Source organism: Bubalus bubalis, chromosome 16 (genome assembly GCF_019923935.1).
Source record: "Bubalus bubalis isolate 160015118507 breed Murrah chromosome 16, NDDB_SH_1, whole genome shotgun sequence".
Lineage (NCBI taxonomy): Eukaryota > Metazoa > Chordata > Mammalia > Artiodactyla > Bovidae > Bubalus > Bubalus bubalis.
The window spans coordinates 3,326,118-3,348,968 of record NC_059172.1 but is presented as its reverse complement, the minus strand read 5'-3'; the positions used below and the strand labels follow the sequence as shown (position 1 = coordinate 3,348,968).

At 54.1% G+C, this 22,851-nt stretch overlaps 1 protein-coding gene across 2 annotated transcripts; it reads right to left on the bottom strand.

Annotated features, from left to right (window-relative positions):
* Positions 1–1,177: 1,177 nt before the first annotated feature.
* Positions 1,178–20,827, bottom strand: SLC43A3 (solute carrier family 43 member 3). 2 transcript variants are annotated; one of them, XM_025266024.3, is made up of 13 exons: positions 20,673–20,827; positions 19,649–20,028; positions 19,138–19,267; positions 16,523–16,569; positions 13,151–13,227; positions 12,837–12,929; positions 12,036–12,175; positions 10,478–10,575; positions 9,269–9,436; positions 8,928–9,047; positions 3,518–3,704; positions 2,643–2,766; positions 1,178–2,153 (listed from the first exon to the last, which is right to left on the bottom strand). In XM_025266024.3, exons 2-13 carry the CDS (start codon positions 19,830–19,832, stop codon positions 2,052–2,054), a joined length of 1,470 nt encoding a protein of 489 aa, XP_025121809.3. In that variant the 5' UTR covers positions 19,833–20,028; positions 20,673–20,827; the 3' UTR covers positions 1,178–2,051. The 2 variants fall into 2 exon arrangements, with proteins under 2 accessions (XP_025121809.3, XP_025121810.3); XM_025266025.3 differs by lacking the exon at positions 20,673–20,827 and adding an exon at positions 20,277–20,413.
* Positions 20,828–22,851: the final 2,024 nt, after the last annotated feature.

The window sequence follows — 22,851 nt, the reverse complement described above, 5'->3', positions numbered from 1 at the left end:
AGCCGCTATTCCCTGAGCCAGGGGTGAGACCCAGAGGCTGCCTCCCGGGCCTTTCTGTCCAAATGGGAAAAGGGGCCAAGAGAGGAGGCGGGGGCCAGTCTCCAAGAAGGGTATGACCAAGACCCGGGAACTCAGGGCTGCTCAAAGCCGCAGAAATGCTTTCAGAGGAGATGGCATTTCGAGCTGGACCCCTGTGGACCCAGCAGAGTTCCCTGGCAGAGACGGGCTGGAAGGGAGGAACGGGTAGGCTCACAGATGCTAGAGCGCACACCTGGGCCCGCGGGGATGAGCTGGGCCCCAGGAGGTGAGGAGCGGAGGGGGGAACTGGAATCACGTTGCTGACCGACCATCTGCACTGCCAGGCTGGAATCTAGGCTCCACCCCATGGGCCACAGACAGCCACCGAAAGCTTTTGAGCAAGACAACCGGATGAAAGCATCTGTCAGCAATCATGTCATCTGCACACCCAGGCCCGGCCCCGGAAAATTAGCCCTCGGCAGCTCAGAGAAGAGCTGGCTTCAGACCCTCGGGCACCTCTCTCGATGCCCCAGTGCCTAGAACAGACCCCACAGCAGCTCAGTAATCACGGACTGACCGAAGGCAGGAGTCAGTCCTCAGTCCTCTCCCGGCGAAGAGGAGTCAAACCCCGGGCGTGTTCCAGACTTTCTCCCATCTCGCCCAGCCCGCCCCTCACCCCCTCTCCCTTAACGACCCACCTCCTCTCCGGTCTGAGTAAAACGAATGCTCCAGGGTGCCCAGCACACGCTAGGCAGTGGAGACCACCTTTAGTTCTCACAGGCGCCTCCGGGGTGGAAAGGACTCGCCACAGCCAGCAGTTAAGGACCTCGGGGGCCTGCCCAGCTGCTGTGAGGGTCAGACCTTCTGAGTCCAGCTGGGGGGTGGGGGCGGGCGCGTGTAGCAGCAGGGTAGGGGCAGGGTGGACAGCAAGAGGAGGCGAGGCAGGGCATTCCTGGGGGCCCCCCAGCCCAGGTCTCGGGACCAGGTGGCTGGACCCCAGTCTGAGGCTCTTGCCCCACCCTGGGTCCAGCTGCCATGCCTGGGGCTGCGGCCAGCCACCTCCACACCGCCCACGTCCACGGCCCCGGGCCAGGTCTGGGCTGGAACACACAGGCACGCACACACACACCACCACGGCCCCAGAGCCTGGGAGCAGCAATTGTCTTAGACAGAAAGGCTTTATTTCTTTTAATGAAATGATTTAGGACATAACTCAATGTTATAAAAACAATCATCTCCCTTCTTGAAGAAAACCTCCCTGAAAGGCTTCGTCAGAGACCCCTGGGTCCAGCAAGCCAGGTGGTTCTCACGGCTCTGAGGGTGGGCAGGCTGACACTGTTCTGAAAACCTTCTACTGGCCCAAAACTTTGTTCAGGTTATCTCTGCCCCCTCCTCCGGCCCCCCATAACATCTTATGAAAAATTCAAATGAACTTTTGAGCCAATCCAGTGGAACACGAATGCTGCAGGGAAGGCCGACTCCAAACCCCTTCTCCTTTCACAAATGGGAAACCGGCGCTCCGAGGGGAGAAGGGTCTGCTCAAGGCCACTCGGCATCAACAGCAGACCTGGGACCCCCCGCCCCAACCCACCTGCCTCTCTTTCCCCCAGCGCTCATCCTCTGGGCCGCTGGGGGCAAGCTGGGTGCCACTGCTGAATGCTGAGTAGCGGGACAGCCTCAGCCTTCACCAGGAAGCGTATCTGGCGCACAGGGTCCAGGCAGGCTCAGGCTTCAGGGACAGAGACCCAGAGAAGCAGGAGTCACAGCTCACCATCCCATCGCCCGCCTCAGGCCAAGCGTTCGCCAGGGCCAGCTGTTCCCGCTTCTGACACTGAAAGCCTTTCTGTGCCTTTGCTCCCATTTTGCGGATAAGCAGTCTTGGCAGGCAGGTGAAAACGGCTTTTTGTCTTACGGAAAGAATAATGGTTACTTAATATAAGCAGCCTGGGTGGGCCAAGTCTTCCTGGATGTGGGGTCCTCTGAGGGGGAGGAAGATGACGTATCCTCGGGGAAGCCAAGAGGGGGCTTCTGATCTAGGCGACCTCACGGGGGCTTTCCTTTCCCTGGCACTCCCGGTTCACCAGGAAGGGGTGGATGAATGTCAGGAGAGTCAGCAGCACCAGCATTAAGTTCACCTGGAGGGTGAGGGGTAGTGAGGCCAAGTCCACCACCATGCAGGGACCAGAATCCCGCCTGGAGGGTGAGGGGGCAGTGAGACCAAGTCCACCATCATGCAGGGACCAGAATCCCACTGGGTTTCTCCTCTGCGTCCCACTCAGACCTGACGGTGCCCTATGGGATGGACTTCGGGTGACTTTTCGTTCCACCCGCCTAGGGCAGGGCAAGGAGGAATGCTGTGCCCATTTCACAGGTGGAGAAACTGAGGCCTGCAGAGTCCCCGACAACCTGGGAGGCCATCCACATTAACCCTTTGGCTTCGAGTATCCCCGCCACACGATAGGTTCTCCCACGGACCCCCGTTGGAAAAGCAAGACCCAGGACGTAGCCATGTGCAGAAACGTTCCCGCGGGAACCACACCTAGGGCACCCCGGCCAGGCTTGGAGACTGACAAAGTCGCCCCGATCTGAGTCTAAGGCCAGGGTCCCCAGCCCCCAGTACTCACGTATAATGGGTCATTCTGGAGGGGGCCTTTGATGAGGGTGAAGAGGGGAAACTGCAGCAAAGACACGACGGCCGACAGGGCCATCACGAGTCCAAACAGCTTCCCGAAGTGCTCTGAGGGGAACCTGCGCAGGGGCGGGCAAAGGAGGTTCCAGCGGGCTCTGGGGACCCTCGCTCCCCGGAGGGGCCTGGCTCTGGTGGGTCTTGGTCAACCCCCTGCTCCCATTCCCCTAGTCTAAGCCAGCTGGCACTTACTCACACCCACAGGGCCCCCCCTTGACCTCTGCTGGAACACAGAGATGGCCCCGCGCTCGACCGGGGAAAACAGCAGGGCCCCAGATGCAGGCTGGGCCCCAGGAGGTCTCAGGAAAAAGACACAGATACATCCACCATATGCTAAATGATGCATGCCCCAGCAGAAGCAGCAAGAATAATGACTTCCCTGCTGGTCTAGTGGGTTAAGACGCTGCACTTCCCATGGAAGGGGTGTGGGTTCGATCCCTGGTCAGGGAACTAAGATCTCACAAGCAGTGTGGCAGGGCCAAGAAAATATCCGCCCCCCCCAAAAAAAGAAGAAGAAGAAAGAAAAGTGCCACAAGGAAAGAAAAAGCTTTCTTTCTGTTCTTCCCTGGGAGAGCTACAACAGAAGTGGGCTTTGGAGGGTGAACAGGAGTTCGCCAGGCAGATCACAGAGGCAGAGGGGAGCAGACATGGAGGGCATTCGTGGATATGAAGGCTATGCCCCTCCCACAGCCTCCAGCGCACCTCCCCCTGCATCTGGGTCTCCTCCCCTGACTTCTCCGCCCCCAGCAACCCCCACCCCCCACCCTGTCCCGGGGAATCCCCCATCAGGGAGCGCACACCAAGCCCACGTACGCGAGCGTGAGGAAGGCCGCGTTGCACCCGTACAGGAAGGAGCGGCTGACCACTTGCAGGATGAAGGTGGCGTATTGCAGGGGCAGCACCGGTATGGAGGCGCAGACGGCAAAGCCCAGGCTCAGCAGGGACGTCAGGGTCAGGGAAGGCACCACCGAGCGCAGGGCAGTGGCCTTGGCCAGGGCCCCTGTACCGAAAGGGAAACAGGAGGCTGACAGGACGCCCATGGGGCGGGGGCCACACTGACCCCTTCTCTCCATACACCCCACCTCCAATCCATCAGTACACGTGGATAACTCACTTCCTAAACATTTGGAGGAGACTCTTGAGAGTCCCTTAAACTGCAAAGAGATCCAACCAGTCCATCCTAAGGGAAATCAGTCCTGAATATTCATTGGAAGGACTGATGCTGAAGCTGGAACTCCAATACTTTGGCCACCTGATGCGAAGAACTGACTCATTGGAAAAGACCCTGATGCTGGGAAAGATTGAAGGCAGGAGGAGAAGGGGACGACAGAGGATGAGATGGTTGGATGGCATCAGTGACTCAGTGGACATGAGTTTGGGTGGACTCTGGGAGTTGGTGATGGACAGGGAGGCCTGGTGTGCTGCAATTCATGGGGTCGCAAAGAGTTGGACACGACTGAGCGACTGAACTAAACTGAACCAAAACACCATTCAAACATGTACCCATGCCTCCATCCCCAGTGATTTATCCTAATCACAGGCCAGCGTCAGCCACTCACAGATGATCACAACCCACAGCCAGATACTCCGGGCAGGACCATGGGTTCCAGCGAAAGACTGGAGGTGTCCAAACCGGCAGCAGGAGGGGAGTGACTGTGGCAGAACATGACAGAATGAGGCAGCAGACAAAGGCCGAGGGCTTGCCTGGGGGCTCAGGGGTAAAGAAGCTGCCGCCAACGCAAGAGATGCAGGTTCGATCCCTGAGCCGGGAGGATCCCCTGGAGAAGGAAATGGCAATCCACTCTAGTGCTCTTGCCTGGGAAACCCCATGGACAGAGGAGCCTGGCAGGCTGCAGTCCACGGGGTCACAAAGAACCGGACACGACTGAGCGACTAAACAAGGACAGTCGCGGAAGGATGGAGCCCCGCCGAGGGGCCGTCCCAGGACCGAGCCACACAAAGCAGGCTGCGGGCAGAGGCCTGCAGGCTACCGCCTTTTACCTAAGAAAGGGAAACTGTTCATGCAAACGAGTCTGTCTTTTAGGGGGGAAAAAAATCAAAGCAATTACCGCCTTTTACCTAAGAAAGGGAAACTGTTCATGCAAACGAGTCTGTCTTTTAGGGGGGAAAAAAATCAAAGCAATTACCAAACGAGGGCAGGAAGGGAGGCCAGGGGACCGAGGAGGAAACAAATGCGGTGGGCCGGTTCCTGTTTCCTACTTGTGGCTTCGGAATAATGTCAACGTTTGATACAAAAATGTCCTTAAAAATTAAATCAGAGTAATAGGAAGAAAACAAGCAAAGGCATTCCCCCCCAAAAAGAAAAAAAAAGAAATCCAACGAGATGAAACCAACGAATGCAACTTTTTCTATCAAGTTGCTGACTCTTAAAATACCATAATTTTGACGGACAGATCCTAGGGGACGTATCTTCAGAATGGGAATGGGGGAAAGGAAGGTGCACCAACAGTCAGCACTGGCGCTGTTATTAGTAACAATTGCTAAACCAGTAATCATGCATGAAATATATTTTTAAAAGACTATATACAGAATATATATGTATGTGTGTATATATATAGTACACAGTATATGTACATATAGTATATATGTATAGTATTTTAGGAACCATGATTTTCAGAAGAAAAGAGATACAAATGCAAAAATCAAGTAAAATTTGAACTAAAATATCAGTATTAGATATTCATGATTTATTTTCTTTTCATCCAAAAAATTATCTGTATCTTACCTCTGAGGACTAAAAGCCCTGAGAGCCCAGGAGAATTAGAAACCCCAGCATCCAGACTGCCATCGTTAAACACCATTTCTCATTCAATGGGACCCAGGACTGTTTGAAGGGATGGGTGGTTTCGGGTCTGGGCCAGGAAACCTACCCAGTGAAAGGGACCCGAGCCCTCTCCAAAACTAACTTCCTGTAAAGGACACAGATGCTTGACTGGTCATGCTCCCAGGGGTCAAGGATGAGGGAGTCTGAACCTGAAGAAGGATCGTCACAGAGACGGACTGAAACACGTCAGATATACTTAAAATAAGATTTCAAAAGAGAAACCATGAGTGGTTACCCCTGGGAGTTGCTTAGATACCAACTCACTTTTCTGAAACTAGAAAAGAGGAGGAAAAAGTGTCCACTGCACATTCATGTCTGACTCTTTTGCGACCCGGTGGACTAGCCCGCCAGGCTCCTCTGTCCATGAGATTCTCCAGGCAAGAATGCTGGAGTGGGCTGCCACGCCCTTTCTCCAGGGGATCTTCCCGACCCAGGGATCGAATCTGGGTCTCCAACACTGCAGGTAGATTCTTCACCATACGAGCCACCAGAGAGGCTCAAACAGAGGAAAAAAATATGCATTTATTTCCGGGTAAACAAAATAGTTAATATAGTTTGTCGTTCTAGAGAAAGTTTTAGCTATGAAAAGCAGAAGGAAAAGACAGTAATAGAAATTCTCTGTTTTGCAACCCTAATAAAATCATGGGTCTAGGCATCAAGCATCAGTAGCAGCAAGGCCTGAGCTGATGAGAACCTTTCACAACGGGTGGATCAGACTGACAATGTCTGAGTGCACGGATCAATCCTAACATCGTAAGAACAAGGCAACAGGTACCCAGGGTCTGCAGATGAGACCTCGGAGGAAGCCCACGGGTCCACCTCTCAAGTTATTCTTGCCAAAAGATACCAAACTGAGTCTCCGATCTGCCTGTTTACAGACAGAGCCCAATCAAAAGAACGTTTAAAAATGACACGAAAAGGATGCCAAATGCAAAATGTGGGAAACCTGACCAGACAAGTAACCCAGTCCGGTCAGTAAGTGAACGAAGCGGAAAAAGGGGGTGGGGGATAGAGACTTACTATGCTGTGGCCCCTGTATGGATCCGAATTTGAACAAACAAACCAGTGACAGAAAGACTCAGATGAGACCGTTAGCGAAATCCGAACTGGACCACATGAATGAACAGATGACACTGAGAAATTATCGGAGGCTGTCTCAGGCGTCATAATGATATTCCTCCCGGTGATGCTTCACTTAAACAGAAGAGGCCTTACTTGTTGGCACTACATACTGAAGTGTTTACAAATAAAATGATCTGATGTCTGAGGTTTGCTTTAGAAGCGGCTCAGAGAAGCGGGGCGGGGGAGATGAAACTCCAGGGGTACTGGCAGTCCCTGGGTCCAGCGGTTAGGACTCAGCGCGCTCATTGCCGTGGCCAGGGTCCAACCCCCTGGTTGGGGAACCTAGACCCCACAGGCCGTGTGGCTTGAGGCTGAAACAACAAAACGAGCAGGCCGCCCTGTCCGTCCGTTCTTGTCCCAGGATCAGGCCCCAGCTCCCTGGCAGGACGCCGCCTGCCCTTTCTCCCCTCTCCCCAGCCCCCGCCCCAGCACGCCCTGTGCCTGAACCACCTACTGGGGCTCCTCAGCTTCCTCAAGGTTTCATTCTCTTTCACCACCATGAACAATGACCCCACTGCACCCCTGGGCCACTCCCCCAGGCCCTCGCCTTCATCTTGCCACTTCCTACTCTCCCTTTAGGAGCTCAGAGGCCGCTTCCTCCAGGAACACACAGCGTAGGTGCCCTGCTTTGTGTGGCCACAGCTCCCTGCAGGTTTATTTCAGGGGCCGCAAAGCTTGACTACTTGCATTTCTCTACTCTCTAGACTAGAATAGCGTGAGAACAAGGACGTAACTGTCAGGCCTGTTACCGAATCTGAAACTATGGCTGGCACATAATTGGCACTCAGTGACTAGTGGGTGGATGGATAGATGGGTGATGGATGGATGGTAGATGGATGGATGGATGCATGCATGATGAATGGATAAAAGGACAGATGATGCATGGAAGGATGGATGAGTGATGGATGGATGATAGAAGGATGGATGATGGAAGGATGGATGGGTGATGGATGGATGATAGAAGGATGGATGAGTAAAGGATGGATGAGTGATAGATAGATGGGTGATGGATGGATGAGTGATGGGTGGATGGGTGATGGATGGATGGGTGATGGATGGAAGGGTGATGGATGGATGAGTGATGGATGGATAAAAGGACAGATGATGGATGATGGATGGATGATGGAAGGATGAATGAGTGAAGGATGGATGAATGATGGATGGATGAGTGATAAGTGGATAAAAGGACAGATGATGTATGGATGTATGGATGAGTGATAGATGGATGATGGAAGGATAGATGAGTGATGGATGGATGGATGGATGATAGATGGACGGGTGATGGATGGATGATGGAAGGATGGATGAGTGATGGATGAATGAGTAAAGGATGGATGAGCGATGGATGGATGAGTGATAAGTGGATAAAAGGACAGATGATGGATGGATGATGGAAGGATAGATGAGTGATGGATGGATGGATGATGGATGGATGGGTGAATGGATGGATGAGTGATGGATGGATAAAAGGACAGATGATGGATGATGGATGGATGATGGAAGGATGGATAAGTGATGGATGAATGAGTAAAGGATGGATGAGCTATGGATGGATGAGTGATAAGTGGATAAAAAGACAGATGATGTATGGATGTATGGATGAGTGATGGATGGATGGGTGATGGATGGATGAATAAAGGATGCATGAGTGTTGGATTGATGAGTGATAAGTGGATAAAAGGATAGATGATGGATGATGGGAGAATGATGGATGGATGAATGAGTGATGGGTGGATGGGTGATGGATGGATGATAGAAGGATGGATGGGTGATGGGTAGATGAGTGATGGATGGGTGATGCACAGATGATGGAAGGATGGATGGGTGATGGATGGATGATGGAAGGATGGATGGGTGATGGATGGATGAGTAAAGGATGCGTGAGTGATGGACTGATGAGTGATAAATGGATAAAAGGAGAGATGATGGATGATGGGAGAATGATGGATGGATGAATGACTGATGGATGGATGGGTGATGGATGGATAAAAGGACAGATGATGGATAATGTATAGATGAATGATGGATGGATAAATGAGTGATGGATGGATGGGTGATGGATGGACGGGTGATGGGTGGATAAAAGGACAGATGATGGATGATGTATAGATGGATGATGGATGGGTGAATGAGTCATGGAAGGATGAATGAACAGATGCAAGTAGAAAAGGATTTAAGAAAAAAGACGATGGGCGTGGACATAAACAAAAACCTCCCGCACGCTGGCTCCCTGACCCTCTGGAGTGCAGGGCTCACCTGTCCTTTTCGCTTCCTCCTGGTACTTGTGTTTGAGTCGGTCCATGAGCAGGCCGTTCCAGGGCGCACACAGCACTCCGAAGAACTGAGTCACAGCAAAGGCGTTTGTGTATGTGCTGACTGCAGGGGGCAGAGAGGGGTTGGGCGGCGAGAGCTCTTCAGGACTGCCTTCCAGAGGAAGCCACCCACCCGCCCCTGCCCTGCCTGACCCTCCAGCCCACACCTCAGGCTCAGACCTCCCTCGAAGCACAGAGCCCTGCTGAGCTCAGCGCCCCACCACGTGAGGTGCCAAGTCCCCAGAGGCGATGCACAGAGGGGCTGCCTCCCGGCCCCCCACCTACCTAGCGCACTGTCCTTGCTGGCCAAGTTGTTGAGCAGGGAGTTGAGGGTGCCGATGAAGAGGTAATGCCACAACTGTATCACAGACAGCCACACCACGTGCCAGGCAAAGCGCCGAGAGAAGGTGTGGCTCCAGAAGGAGCCGGGTGCCTGCTGCTGTCCCGGGGTCTCTGATGAGGGGGAAGAAAATTCGGGCAAGAGCTACTATTAAATTGGGGGGGACTGGATGCACAGGTCTTACCGGGAGAGCCCGAGCTCTGAGCTCACCTGTTCTTCACCCCCCCCCCCGGACTCTCCGAGGGCAACACCCCCGCCTCCATGCAACATCCCAGCCCCACTGCCGCGGGGGCACGGCTCTCCCATGCTCTGCTGTCCACTATCTGACCCTTCACACTGGGATGCTTCTCACACTACCAACCTTCCCGATTGTTCTCAGGCAGGATGAGGAAAAGACAGGCAAGGAGAGGAGAAAGTCAGAGGCGACGTACAGGATGGCGGGGACATCAACGATTTCAGCAGCTCGGCACCCCCTCCTCCTCTTTCAGCACCAGTCTCCAAGTCTCCCACGGAAACCTTCCCCGCCCTGATCTTCACGGTCCAGGTGAGCCCGTGGACTGAGTGCTCTGAGCCTCACCCCAGGCTGCCCAATGGGACCGTTCTCCTCGAGGGGCGGAGTGGCGAGGATTTGACCCTGGGGTCCCCAGGGGTATCCTGCTTCGGCTCCTCCTGGATGTGGCCTGGCAAGCGCACTCCTCCCTTCATTCGGTGAACTTCCCAGGGTCTTATTCTTGTTTCTACCTCAGCCGGCAGAGCTCTGGGACATTTGTAACCCAGGACCCAAAACAGACAGAAAGGCGAGGCAAGATGGAGACGGGGCAGTGAGACAGGGCTGACCCACGGGACCTGCAGATACTGGACAGATAAGGCACGCTTAGGAGTGGGCGGGCAAGGCAAGGCGAAGGGTGGAGACTGAGCTCTGGGGAACAGGGCTACGGTGCGCTGGGGATGGAAAGGAGAGATGAAATGAAACGGGTTGCCCCTCTCTGGACCCTCTGTAGGCTGAGGGAGTCAGAAAGATCCTACAGGTCTCTTTGCCACCTGACCTTCTCTGGCCCTGAGTCCCTGGCAAAGCTCTGGAGGTGACAAACCATGCTGGCCGCAGGGGAAGGCCAGTTTCTTGGGGGGGAAATGAGTTAACCAGCAGGTTTCACCTTTCTTCGGGGAAAGGAACTCCTTAGACTGCAGCTCCAGCTTTTCGGACTCAGCTTCCTTCTTGTCTTCCTCTTGGGGGCTGTCTCTGGAGCAGAGACTGTGGAAACAGAAGCTCTATCAGCCCAAGCCAAGGACTGAGAGCTGAGCCTGACACACCCGTGGGATGCAGGGAAAGGAAATGGTCCCTCTCACTGCACACTGGAATCACCTTTTCACAGCCCCAGCGCTGGCGTCCAGGCCCAGACCAGCTGAGTCAGAAGGTCTGGGCGTGGAAGGCAGGCTCCCGTTATCTTTTTTAGAAACATCTCCAGTTAATCCCAGCAATTCTAATCTGCAGCCACGTACGGGAGCAATAGAAGGGTGGGAAGCGTAGAACAGACGTGGGTTCAAATCCCAGTCCTGCCTCTTCCTGGCTGTGGCAACGTGGCTCAGACCTAACTCTTCCGAGCCTCACTGTTCTGATCTGGAAGATGGATATACAGATACGCAGCCGAGTACTACTGTGAAATGAAACCAGAGAGCATGCCAGGCTGCCAGAGAGTAAGCGAGCCGCCAGCAAACGTCCCTGGCACCACTGCTCGTACTGAGCGGACGCAGAGATGGTCCCGTTTCTTCATCTGCTTTCTTCTCTACCCTTTGCAAAGGAACTTGGCAGCTCTGTTTCCCCAACCCCTGAATCTGGGCTGGCCTCGTGAGCGTCTTCAACCAGGACAACCCATCAAAAGTGACGCACCAGGCCTCCCTGGGGGCTCAGCGGTGGAGAATCCGCCTGACGATGCAGGAGCCACAGGTTCAACCTCTGATCCGGGAGGATCAATGTGCCGTGGAGCAACTAAGCCCGTGTGCCACGACTATGGAGCCCGGGAGCCACAGCTCTGAGACCTCAGGCGGCAGTTTCTGAAGCCTGTGTGCCCAAGACTTTGTGCTCCGCAACAACAGAAGCCACAGCAGTGAGAAGCCCGCTCTCCACAACCAGAGAAGAGCCCATGCAGCAACAAAGACCCAGCATGGCCAAAACCCAACAATAATACATAAATTTATTAAAAATAAATAAGTAGTGTGCCAATCCAGCCTTAAACCTGAAGAAAACTTGCGTGTTGCTGCATGCTCTTGGAACCCTGAAACCAAGAAGTGAAGAAGCGCCAGCCAGCCTGCTGGAGAATGCGAGCCACGTGACCCAGATATCCTCGCCACCCCAGACAAGCAGACAAATCCCCTGTGAGTAAGGCCATTAGGCCAGCCGGCCCCCGGCTAGCCCTCCAGACGATCGCAGGCATAAGAAGTCCTGTCAAGAGCAACTAAGTAGCTCCCTGATCAGTAAAAGTAGCCAGCTACCACTAAACTTGGGAAGATAATAAACACCAAAGGTTTTAAGCCCTTAAGTTTTGGGATCATTCGTTACGCAGCAGTAGCTAACTGATACATCCTTGGTCCAGTCCTCCTGTCCAGAGACAGGTTTCCTCTGCCCTACTGTAACCACGTCCGTCCCAAACCCGCTTCCCACTCCAGGTCAGAGGAGGGGCTCTGGCCACACCGTCCCCAGCTCACAGTCCTTACCCGTAGCGGTAGTTGGTGGGCAGCGGGTAGGGGATGTGCCCCCGGGGCATCAGGAGGAGAGTGCGCCCGACATGCCAGGCACTGCAGACAGAGATGAAGATGAAGGAGGCCTTGATGGTGACGCCCTGTTCATAAAGGAGCTGCAGAAGCAAGAGGGGAAGGTCAGTGTGACACTCACGTTCACACCAACACCTCACGACGTCCGAAAGCAGGACGCAAACCCGCGTCCCTCTAAGGACGAACGGGTAACACCTGTGGCATGCACAAGAGAACAGGGGTCAGTCTTAACAGGAAGGGAACCCTGCCGCCTGCTAAAACGAACTTTGAGGACATGATGCTACATGAGATAATACAGTCACAGAAAGAAAAAAAATAGTATGTGATTCTACTTCAGAGGTACCTGCAGTAGCCAAAATCACAGAAATAGAAATTGTAACGGTGGTTGTCAGGGTCTAGCAGGAGGTGGATGGGGCGTGGGGAGTTATTGCTTGATGGACAGTTTCAGCTTCACAGGGTTGAGAAGAGTCTCAGAGATGGGTGCTGATGATGGCTGTACAGCAGCATGAATGAACTCAATGCCACTGAGCTCACACTTAAGCATGGTGGAGGTGCCAAGGTTCATGTTGTCATAAACTGCATGGTACAACAAGTCCAGGTAAGAATCTGGGGCTGACAGTTATTTCTAAGAATGAGTCTTGGTCCAGGCTCTTGCCTTCTACGCTAGAAGCTGATTATGGATGCCTGGGGCCCACCCCAAGGCCCAACCAGCAGCAGGGGACACGGGTGATTGTCACCCTCTACCTTGATGATGAGAAAGACCGCAGAGGAGGAGTCAAATGCTCCGTTGTACATGGTGATGATGGTCGAGCGGTGTTTGCCAAACAGGTTCCCGATCTGGAGAACACAGGACCAGCCCGAGTCACTCACTCGCCTGTGAAACACTTCCCGTGCACCCAGCAAGCGTCAGGCCCTTATACGCAGAGCCCCCTCCACCCCAGGAGCTGCCACTCCGGCTGGGGCCCACCCCATCAGAGGCCGCCAAAGCAGCAGGGCTTGCACCTCCCCTGCCCACCCCAAGGTCCTGCCAGGTGCCCTCAGCCAGGGCGGGCTCACACCTGCAGATTGGTGATCAGGAACAGGATGCCCCCCACGGCAAGCATGGGCATGGCCAGGAAGAGCAGCACAGCTGAGTCTGCAAGCATCCGAGACAGAGGTGGGGTGACACCACCCAGCAACCCAAACACGGAGCCCCGCACTCTGGGGCTCCCCTCTGCTCCCTACAAGCCTGTGCTCAGGTCCCCGATTCTTGGCAGCCCTTCCAGCACCCTCCAAGGGTCTCAGGGGACTGTCAAGGCTCCCTCACATGCTCCTGCAAAGGGACCCTCCTCCCCATCAAAGATGACCCTTGGTCGTCGGCAGGCTGGATGTTTACCGAGAGAGGCAGGACTCAACCCACTGCCCGCTTCCTTCACTAAATCGCACTCAATCCTTTTCATCTTGACACTGCAGGGGAGAGGAGCCTGGACTGAGCCCACACACCCAGCCTCTAACTCAGTGCACTGAGCTGGACTCTGAAGCTGCAACTCAGTCATCTCATCTGATAGATGGGAACAGTCCCTGCTCTTCTGCCTTCCTAAGGCGCTGTGGGATCTGAGAGAGAAAATGCCCGGGAACTGCATTTCCTCCGTTCATTAGACTTTGAGCATTTCTTCTGTGGTGGGTGTTTGCCTGGCGTTAGAAATTCAGGATGAATAAAAAGAATTTCTTGCCCTTGAAATGACCGACATGCAAAAAAAAAAAAATCACTCCAATGGCTCTGGCAGCTGTTGGGCAAGAAGAGCAAGGCTGAGGAAGAACAGCACCAGGAGCTGGGGCTGGGGCTGGTGCAGCCGCTCAGTCACGTCCGACACTGTGCAGCCCCGCGGACTGCGCCCCGCCAGGCTCCTCTGCCCACAGGCTTTCCCAGGCAAGAACCCTGCAGCGGGCTGCCCCTTCCTCCTCCAGGGCATCTTCCCGACCCAGGGATCGAACCCATGTCTCCTGAACTGCCAGTGCCCTTTCAGGTCACTGCCTTCTTTCTGTCCACCTTCATGATCTGGGCCATAGGCTGTGCCTGTCTTATTTGCTAAAAAAAAATTTTTTTAATGTGACTCACTATCCAAAAGGAATGTATTATTTTTGAAGGAAACTTTATACTTGGAGTTGCCTGGTGGCCTTGTGGTTAGGATGCCGACTTTCATTGCCATGGCCAGGGCTCGATCCCTGGGTAGGGGACTGAGATCCCACAGTGAAATAGCGAGGGAGCCAAAAAAAAGGGAATCTTTATATTACGAGTGTCAATGAAAAGTAACTGGCGTTGCTTGTTGTGAATGCGTGTGTTAGTCACTCAGTTGTGTCCAACTCTTTGCAACCCTATGGACTGTAGCCCACCAGGTTCTTCTGTCCATGGGATTCTCCAGGCAAGAGTACTGGAGTGGGTTGCCATTCCTTCTCCAGGGGATCTTCCCAACCCAGGGATCGAACCCAGGTCTCCTGCATTGCAGGCAGACGCTTTACAGTCTGAGCTACTAGGGAAGCCCTAACTATAAAAATAAGTACAATGAAAACAGTGTTAATAAATTGTAACTGAATGCAGTTGCACTTAGAATGTTCAAAGCCTGATTTCTGCTCTTGCCAGTGTTAAAATTACCCCAGCCCTATGTGATTTCCTGAGTGAAACCAGAGGCCTGAATGAGAAATAAAAACAGCGTAACATTTCCACCAAGTGATTCAACCTTAACATAGCATATGTGTGCTTCCCAATATTCTCCAAAGTAACTATTATTCTAGTAACTACTGTTCCCTACCTGGAGACACACGGTGAACTTGCTCATTTTAGAGCATTCACACTCCTTACCATTCAATTTCTGTCTCTGGAAAAGGTGCCTCCCCAAACGCCCTGAAGGTTGGCTGAGGTTCCTTTCAAAAATAGCGTCACTGTGGTCTCAACACTTTTTCCAAAATCAAAAAGCCCCATTTTCTGGGGGAAGGGCAAACTGTGGCTCCAGGGATTCACAGATGGGCGTCAAAACGCAGCCAGCCACCTCCACACCCAGCCACGTGAAGCTCACGGCCACGCTGTACGCAGCCAGCCATTACCTCCACACCCAGCCACGTGAAGCTCACGGCCACACTGTACGCAGCCAGCCACCTCCACACCCAGCCACGTGAAGCTCACGGCCACGCTGTACGCAGCCAGCCACCTCCACACCCAGCCACGTGAAGCTCACGGCCACGCTGTACGCAGCCAGCCACCTCCACACCCAGCCACGTGAAGCTCACGGCCACGCTGTTAGGGATGAAGCCGTGCTAATGAGCAGAGTGGGTTTTAAATAACTGGCTTGAGGTGCCAGGCTACCTCCTGAGGTCTGTTCAGACAGAAACCTCAGTTGGCCTGTGTTCACTGAACACCAATGCAGACCACCAGCATCGGGCGGCCACCACTCACAGCAGAGCAAGGTGCTCTTACCTCCTAAGCCCCAAAACTGAGCCCCAAGACCTGACTCCGGGGAGAAGACCGAAAGGCATCTGTTGGCCTCTATAAGGAGATGCTGCTATAAGGAGATGCTGGTAGCAAAGAGCACAGCAGGGTCCCAGCCCCACTCCCCACTAACTTGCTCTGGGGCCTTTTCTAAGTCTTTGCAAGGGGGTCTCTGACCTCAGTTTTCTCCTCTACACATTCCCCACTTTATTCCCCATGAAGAAAGGGGGGAATAAACCAGACTGGGCATTGAATGGTGGCTCAGATGGGAAAGAATCTGCCTGCAATGTGAAAGACCTGGGTTTGATCCCTGTGTTGGGGAGATCCCCTGGAGGAAGGGAAAGGCTACCCACTCCAGTGTTCTTGCCTGGAGAATCCCATGGACAGAGGAGCCTGGTGGGTTACAGTCCATGGGGTCACACAGATTCGGACACAACTGAGCAACTAAGCATATCACAGCACACAGACCAGTAAAATTTGAAGAGGAAAACTTTTTGACCACCATAGAGTTGTCCGTTTGCACCCTGCTAAGTCAGGATATTTTCAACAATTACCATTTATATTATCGTTTCCTTTCTTTGCTCTTTCTTTGGCCATGCTGCACAGCTTGTGAAATCTTAGTCCTAACCAAGGATCACAAACACAAGCAGAAGTGCACACCGGACTGACTGCCAGGGAATTCCCTATTATTTCATTTTTTAAAAAGAGAGAACATTTTAAGACATAACAGAAGGATGCAATCTTTTGAATTAGTTCTTTCTCTCTGAAGCAATTTCTCCCCTGTCCTTATTATTCACACTTATCACTAAGCTGTTTTTAAAGACCAGCAATAATGCCCTCAAGGGCCCTTTCCAGCTCAGAGTCTGTGGATCTGAGTAGTTGTGGGGCCAGTGTCTCCCCCATGAGCCTTCTGCCCCTGCCCCATCCACTGGGTGCCCGGGGTCACGTCCCTCCCGACAGCACTCACCTGCAGAGGTGAAGGCTATGATGAGCGTGGCGCTGGTGTAGAGAAATCTGGAACACAGAAGGGGAGACGGAGAATGTCATCACGAAGAGAGAAACCTGGGGGACTCCCCTTGCGACCCGGTGACTAGGACTCGGAGCTCCCAACGCAGGGGCCCAGGTTCAACTCCTGGTCAGGGAACTAGACCCCACGCACCGCAACTAAGGCCCAATGCATCCAAACAAACATTTCTTTAAAAAAGAGAGAAGCGTGGAGGGGCAAGGATGTGTGGAGCCAAGGTCCTCCAACCCAGAAGTCCCAAGGTCCTCCAACCCAGAACCCTTTAAGAAGGGCTCTTAAAGACACCCTAACCCTAACCCTAACCCTAACCCTAACCCTAACCCTGTGTCTTTAAGAGCCCTTAAAGAAAGACGTTTGTGCCTGGTCTACAAAACCTTGAGTTCAAACGGCTCTTGCTGTGTGACCCTGAGGAAGGTACTACTCTCTCGTAGAAGCTTGTTTCTGTAAAGGAAAGGACTGGACTGATCCAGACCCCAGGCTTAAAGTTCTAAGGTGCTATGATTTCACGACCAAGATCCCAAGGTTACTGGGCTCTCTTAGAAGTCTGGGCATCTCGTAAGGCAGGGGGTAATAAAAACAGGGCTTATGTGTGATATTCTGATTTATGACAAGAACTACATATTTGGTCCCTGTCCCCAGGCCTTGACACAGGGGTTCAATAATTGTATAAGTTCCTGCAGAGAAGACACTACGAGCGTCTTTTGTTCTACTGTTCTGACGAGTTAACTGTGGAGAGGTGGACAAGCCACAATGAGATGCCTGGAATTTCCACCCCTGTGTCCACTTCTCTACAGAGAGGGGAGACAGCTGGAAGTGGACTCAATAATGGATTGTGCCTATGTGAGGAAGCCTCCATAAAATCCCCTAAGTGTGGAGTTTGGAGAGCTCCCAGGTTGGCAAACACCTCCAGGGACCAGGAGGCTGCTGCACCACAAGCCCACAGGGATGCAAGAGTTCCTGGGCTCGGAACCACCACCCACCTGGCTTTGTGTCTCTTCATGTGGCTGTTTATCTGTATCCTTTATCATGCCCTTTCAGACACTGGTCAATGCATCTCCCTGCGTTCAGCGAGCCCTTTCACAAAGAACTGAATCCAAGGAGGAGGTCAGGGGCATCTCAAGAGTTGTAGCTGACTCAGACAGACGTTGTAGGGAACCTGGGGGCCTACCATTGCTTAGGGGGGCAGGCGCGGTCTGGTGGGACCGAGCCCTTAACCTATGGGGTCTGCTGCAGGGCCTCCAGAGAGAGTGTCAGGATTGAATTAAATTATAAGACCCCCAAGGGCTTCCCAGATGGCTCAGCGGATAAAGAATCCATGTGCAATGCACGAGACAGAAGAGACGTGGGTTCGATCCCTGGCTTGGGAAAATCCACTGGAGGAGGGCATGGCAACCGCTCCAGTATCCTTGTCTGGGAAATCCCATGGATGGAGGAGCCTGGCGGGGTCGCAGAGAGTCGGACACAACTGAACACTTGGCACACACCTAAGACACCCAGCTGGTGCCAGAGAATGGCTTGCCACTTCACTTCTGACACATCTGTTGACCAGAAGTATCTCAGAAGTGACATGTTCTGTGTAAAAGTGGAGGAGCAAACGCAGGTGGGAAGACTGGGTTTTGCTTCACACACTCAAGGCCAGAGAAGAGGGAAAGGGCAAAGGCAGGACAGGAAAGAGGAGGAGACAGGAGACTGGAGCCCAAGAACGACAGAGACGGTCACCCAAGGGCTCAGAGAGCCAAGGACCTGCTGCGCCATCCTGCCACGGCCTGGCCCGGCCACCCTCCAGTCCCTCCAACAGCTGAACGCCCCGGACCTCCAGTGAGACACCACGCTGGGTCCTAATCACGCCCCCCAGGCTGCCGCTTATCACAGAAGCTGGCCAGCTCAGCGGCACCCCTGTGAGCCAGCGTGGCCCTCCTTCTCCTCAACTACTTGGCCTGGGCACCCCCGCGGGAGGGAACCTCAAGTCCCCGCCACCAAAGACACCCCGGGGCACCGTCCTGCCTAACTTCTGGGAAGTGATGGGGTTGGGGGGAGGCCAGGAGGAGGGTGGCGAGGAGGCACTTGGGTGTGATGAAGACACGGGGTCCCCGGCACCAAGGCAGAGACAGTTCAGTTTTTCTCTGTGGCCACGCCACTCGGGATCTCGGTTCCCCGCCAAGGGATCAAACCTGCGCCCCTGCAGTGGGAGCTCGTCTCATGGGTGTCAGTGGCAACTCTAGGCTTTGCTGGTTTCACAAGCCCTGCCCCAGGCCAGCACCCCCTACGGGAAGCAGTCCTGGCCTTCTGCCCAGTTCAGCACGACCAACAGCCCAGTGTCACATGCAACAGAGAAGCGGGGGGAAAAAGGGAAGAAGGGGCTAAGGGAACAGGGAAAGCCGAGACAGGTGTCAACACCCAGGTATGCTCCTGGCGGCACTGCTGGAGCAAAGGTGCCCAGCTGCCTGAGCTGCGGCTCCCTGCAAACTGCGCCTCTGCCTGAGCTGGGGCTCCCTGCAAACTGCGCCTCTGCCCAAAGTCCCCTTGCCCAGCCCTGGCCCGGTGCCCCTGGGACCTACATGGCGATGAGGCGGGCCACGGTGGTCTTGAAACGGTCGAAGATGTAGCCCATGGGGAAGGTCATGAAGTTGATCATGAAGGAGGCCAGGGTGAAGATGAGTGAGAACTGCTCGTCCCGGGCCCTGCAATCTGGAGGAGAGACGGGCCCATCCCAGGAGTCCAGGCAGATGCACCAACCCCCCCACCCGTCCCAGCCTTCCTGGCAGGCAGGCACCCAGCCTGTTCCCAGTCCAGGGCAGCCTCTTCCATCTAGGACAGCCTGCCGAGGGGAAAGTTACCCCTTTCACAGCTAAGCCGTGATGGCTGCTAATCAGCCCTTGGGAGCGGGCACCTCCCTCCCCAGGCACCTCTTAGGTCCAGGTTGAGGGTGGGGGAGGCTGATGCCCCCTTTTTCTCACCATAGAAAGCCTGGCTTTGGGCGGGGGGCTGAGGGGGGCGGCCCTGGCGTCCTGTCTAGCCCTTCTTCCCACCACCTGGGAACCAGATTCAGAGATGGTCCTGCTCCCTTACCATCCAGCCCGGTGGCATTGCCCAGCGACCCGGCATCCGGTTCACACAGCTCCTCAAAGTAATGCTGCTTTTTGAAGACAAACACCAGAGACGTCCAGCCAAAGAGGACACCCGCGAAGCCAAGGCACTCCAGGAGCCCTGTCACCAGCGTGGCCACGCGGAAGGGCAGGCTGCGGCCCTGCATGACGCCAGGGGAGCCGATGCCGCGATCCCACTGCTGGCCTCCGGGCTGTCCAGGCCTGGCGTCTGAGCCCTTGAAGATATTCCTAGGGTCTGGCTGGCTCTCTGGTTTCTGGCTGTTTCAGGCTTGCTCAACAGTCATCCACAGGGCTTCTCTGGATCCTGTGAAGTCAGGCGGAGGCTGCTCGGTCCACAGGGTGCTGTGGGCAAGATAGGGCAGACCAGGGGTTCTTTGTGGGACAGAGGCCAACTGCTAGACACAGTTACAAACCTTCTCCATCCCACAGCTGGCAGCAGCTGGGGAGGCTGGAGCTGAGCCCCAGTTTCAGAGCCGCGGCCGCTAAGGAAGAAGCAGTTCTGGGCCAGGCACAGAGGCTGGGGGACCCCACAAAAGTCCTCCCTGAGCCTGCCAGTAACTTGGTTAAGTGGGTCTTCCCAGTTCACTGACCGAAGCTCCGCGAATCTTGTCAGCTTCCCTAGTCACGTGAGCTGATGAGTCACGCCGCTGGCAGGGCTAATGGAAAAAACATCCCCCCAAGCCCCCTACCCCGCTCAAGATCCCCCGCGATCCAAATCTGGGACCCCCAAAACCTCCACCCCCACCCCGCCGCGCCCCTCTTCCCATCACCATCCGCCGGAAAAACACCCGGGAGCCGCTCCCCGCCCCCACCTCGCTGCCCGCGACCCGCAGCCCCCGGCCCCCGGTCCCCGGCACAGGGTCAGCGCCCTGGGGACAGGGGTGCCCAGTGCTTTGCGCAGCCCCGGAGCGCGCCGCCCCACCGGCCCCGCGCCCCCGGCTCCAGCCCCGCGCCCCCGGCCCCCGGCCCCCGGCCCCGCGCCCTACCGGCCGGCCAGCTCGCCGAGATCCCTAGGCGTGCCGCCGCGCGCCCTCCAGGTTTGCATTCGCGCCGCCCCTCCCCGCCCCTCTCCCGCCCTCCGCGCGCGCCCGGAAGCCCGGGGCGGGGCGGCGGGCGGAGATGCCGCGGTCCCCGCGCTCTCCATCAGTTCCTTCTGCCCCGGCTTTCGCAATCTCGCGGCCTCTTTGACTACGCCCGGGGGCCTTCGCTTCTCGGCCTCTTCTGACCCCAGCGGCGTCTGTTTTCCTTTCTGATCCTCTTTCTCCCTCCCAGCTGCTGTGATCGACATAGTTTTAATGCTGTTGCGCACACGGTCAGCAACCCCCCCCCCCCCAACCCCGCCGGAAAAAGATCACAAATTCACAGCACACAGAGGACTTATCCGCAGACAGACGAAGGGACACACACACACACAACCGCTTCCTTGGGCTCCATTTGGACCACGTTGGCGGGCACAGGTTACATTTCTTCCCATTTGCCCACCAGCTCGATCCTTTCTCCTGAGTTCATGCTCCTCGCACCGTCAGCAAATCCCAGCGGAGTCAGAGAACTGAAAGCAAGAACTAGAAAGTGCAGATCAAATCAGATCAGTCGCTCAGTCGTGTCCGACTCTTTGCGACCCCATGAATCGCAGCACACCAGGCCTCCCTGTCCATCACCAACTCCCAGAGTTCACTCAGACTCATGTCCATCGAGTCAGTGATGCCATCCAGCCATCTCATCCTCTGTCGTCCCCTTCTCCTGCCTCCAGTCCCTCCCAGCATCAGTCTTTTCCAATGAGTCAACTCTTCGCATGAGGTGGCCAAAGTACTGAAGTTTCAGCTTTAGCATCATTCCTTCCAAAGAAATCCCAGGGCTGATCTCCTTCAGAATGGACTGGTTGGATCTCCTTGCAGTCCAAGGGACTCTCCAGAGTCTTCTCCAACACCACAGTTCAAAAGCATCAATTCTTTGGCGCTCAGCCTTCTTCACAGTCCAACTCTCACATCCATACATGACCACAGGAAAAACCATAGCCTTGACTAGACAAACCTTTGTTGGCAAAGTAAGGTCTCTGCTTTTGAATATGCTATCTAGGTTGGTCATAACTTTCCTTCCAAGGAGTAAGCGTCTTTTAATTTCATGGCTGCAGTCACCATCTGCAGTGATTTTGGAGCCCAGAAAAATAAAGTCTGACACTGTTTCCACTGTTTCCCCATCTATTTCCCATGAAGTGATGGGACCGGATGCCATGATCTTCGTTTTCTGAATGTTGAGCTTTAAGCCAACTTTTTCACTCTCCACTTTCAGCTTCATCAAGAGGCTTTTGAGTTCCTCTTCACTTTCTGCCATAAGGGTGGTGTCATCTGCATATCTGAGGTGATTGATATTTCTCCCAGCAATCTTGATTCCAGCTTGTGTTTCTTCCCGTCCAGTGTTTCTCATGATGTGCTCTGCATAGAAGTTAAATAAACAGGGTGACAATATACAGCCTTGACGTACTCCTTTTCCTATTTGGAACCAGTCTGTTGTTCCATGTCCAGTTCTAACTGTTGCTTCCTGACCTGCATACAAATTTCTCAAGAGGCAGATCAGGTGGTCTGGTATTCCCATCTGTTTCAGAATTTTCCACAGTTTATTGTGATCCACACAGTCAAAGGCTTTGGCATAGTCAATAAAGCAGAAATAGATGTTTTTCTGGAACTCTCTTGCTTTTTCGATGATCCAGCGGATGTTGGCAATTTGATCTCTGGTTCCTCTGCCTTTTCTAAAACCAGCTTGAACATCAGGAAGTTCACGGTTCACATATTGTTGAAGCCTGGCTTGGAGAATTTTGAGCACGACCCAGATAATCACGATGGTGTGATCACTGACCTAGAGCCAGACATCCTGGAATATGAAGTCAAGTGAGCCTTAGAAAGCATCACTACGAACAAAGCTAGTGGAGGTGATGGAATTCCAGTTGAGCTATTTCAAATCCTGAAAGGTGATGCTGTGAAAGTGCTGCACTCAATATGCCAGCAAATTTGGAAAACTCAGCAATGGCCACAGGACTGGAAAAGGTCAGTTTTCATTCCAATCCCAAAAAAAGGCAATGCCAAAGAATGCTCAAACTACCGCACAATTGTACTCATCTCACACGCTAGTAAAGTAATGCTCAAAATTCTCCAAGCCAGAAAGTGCAGA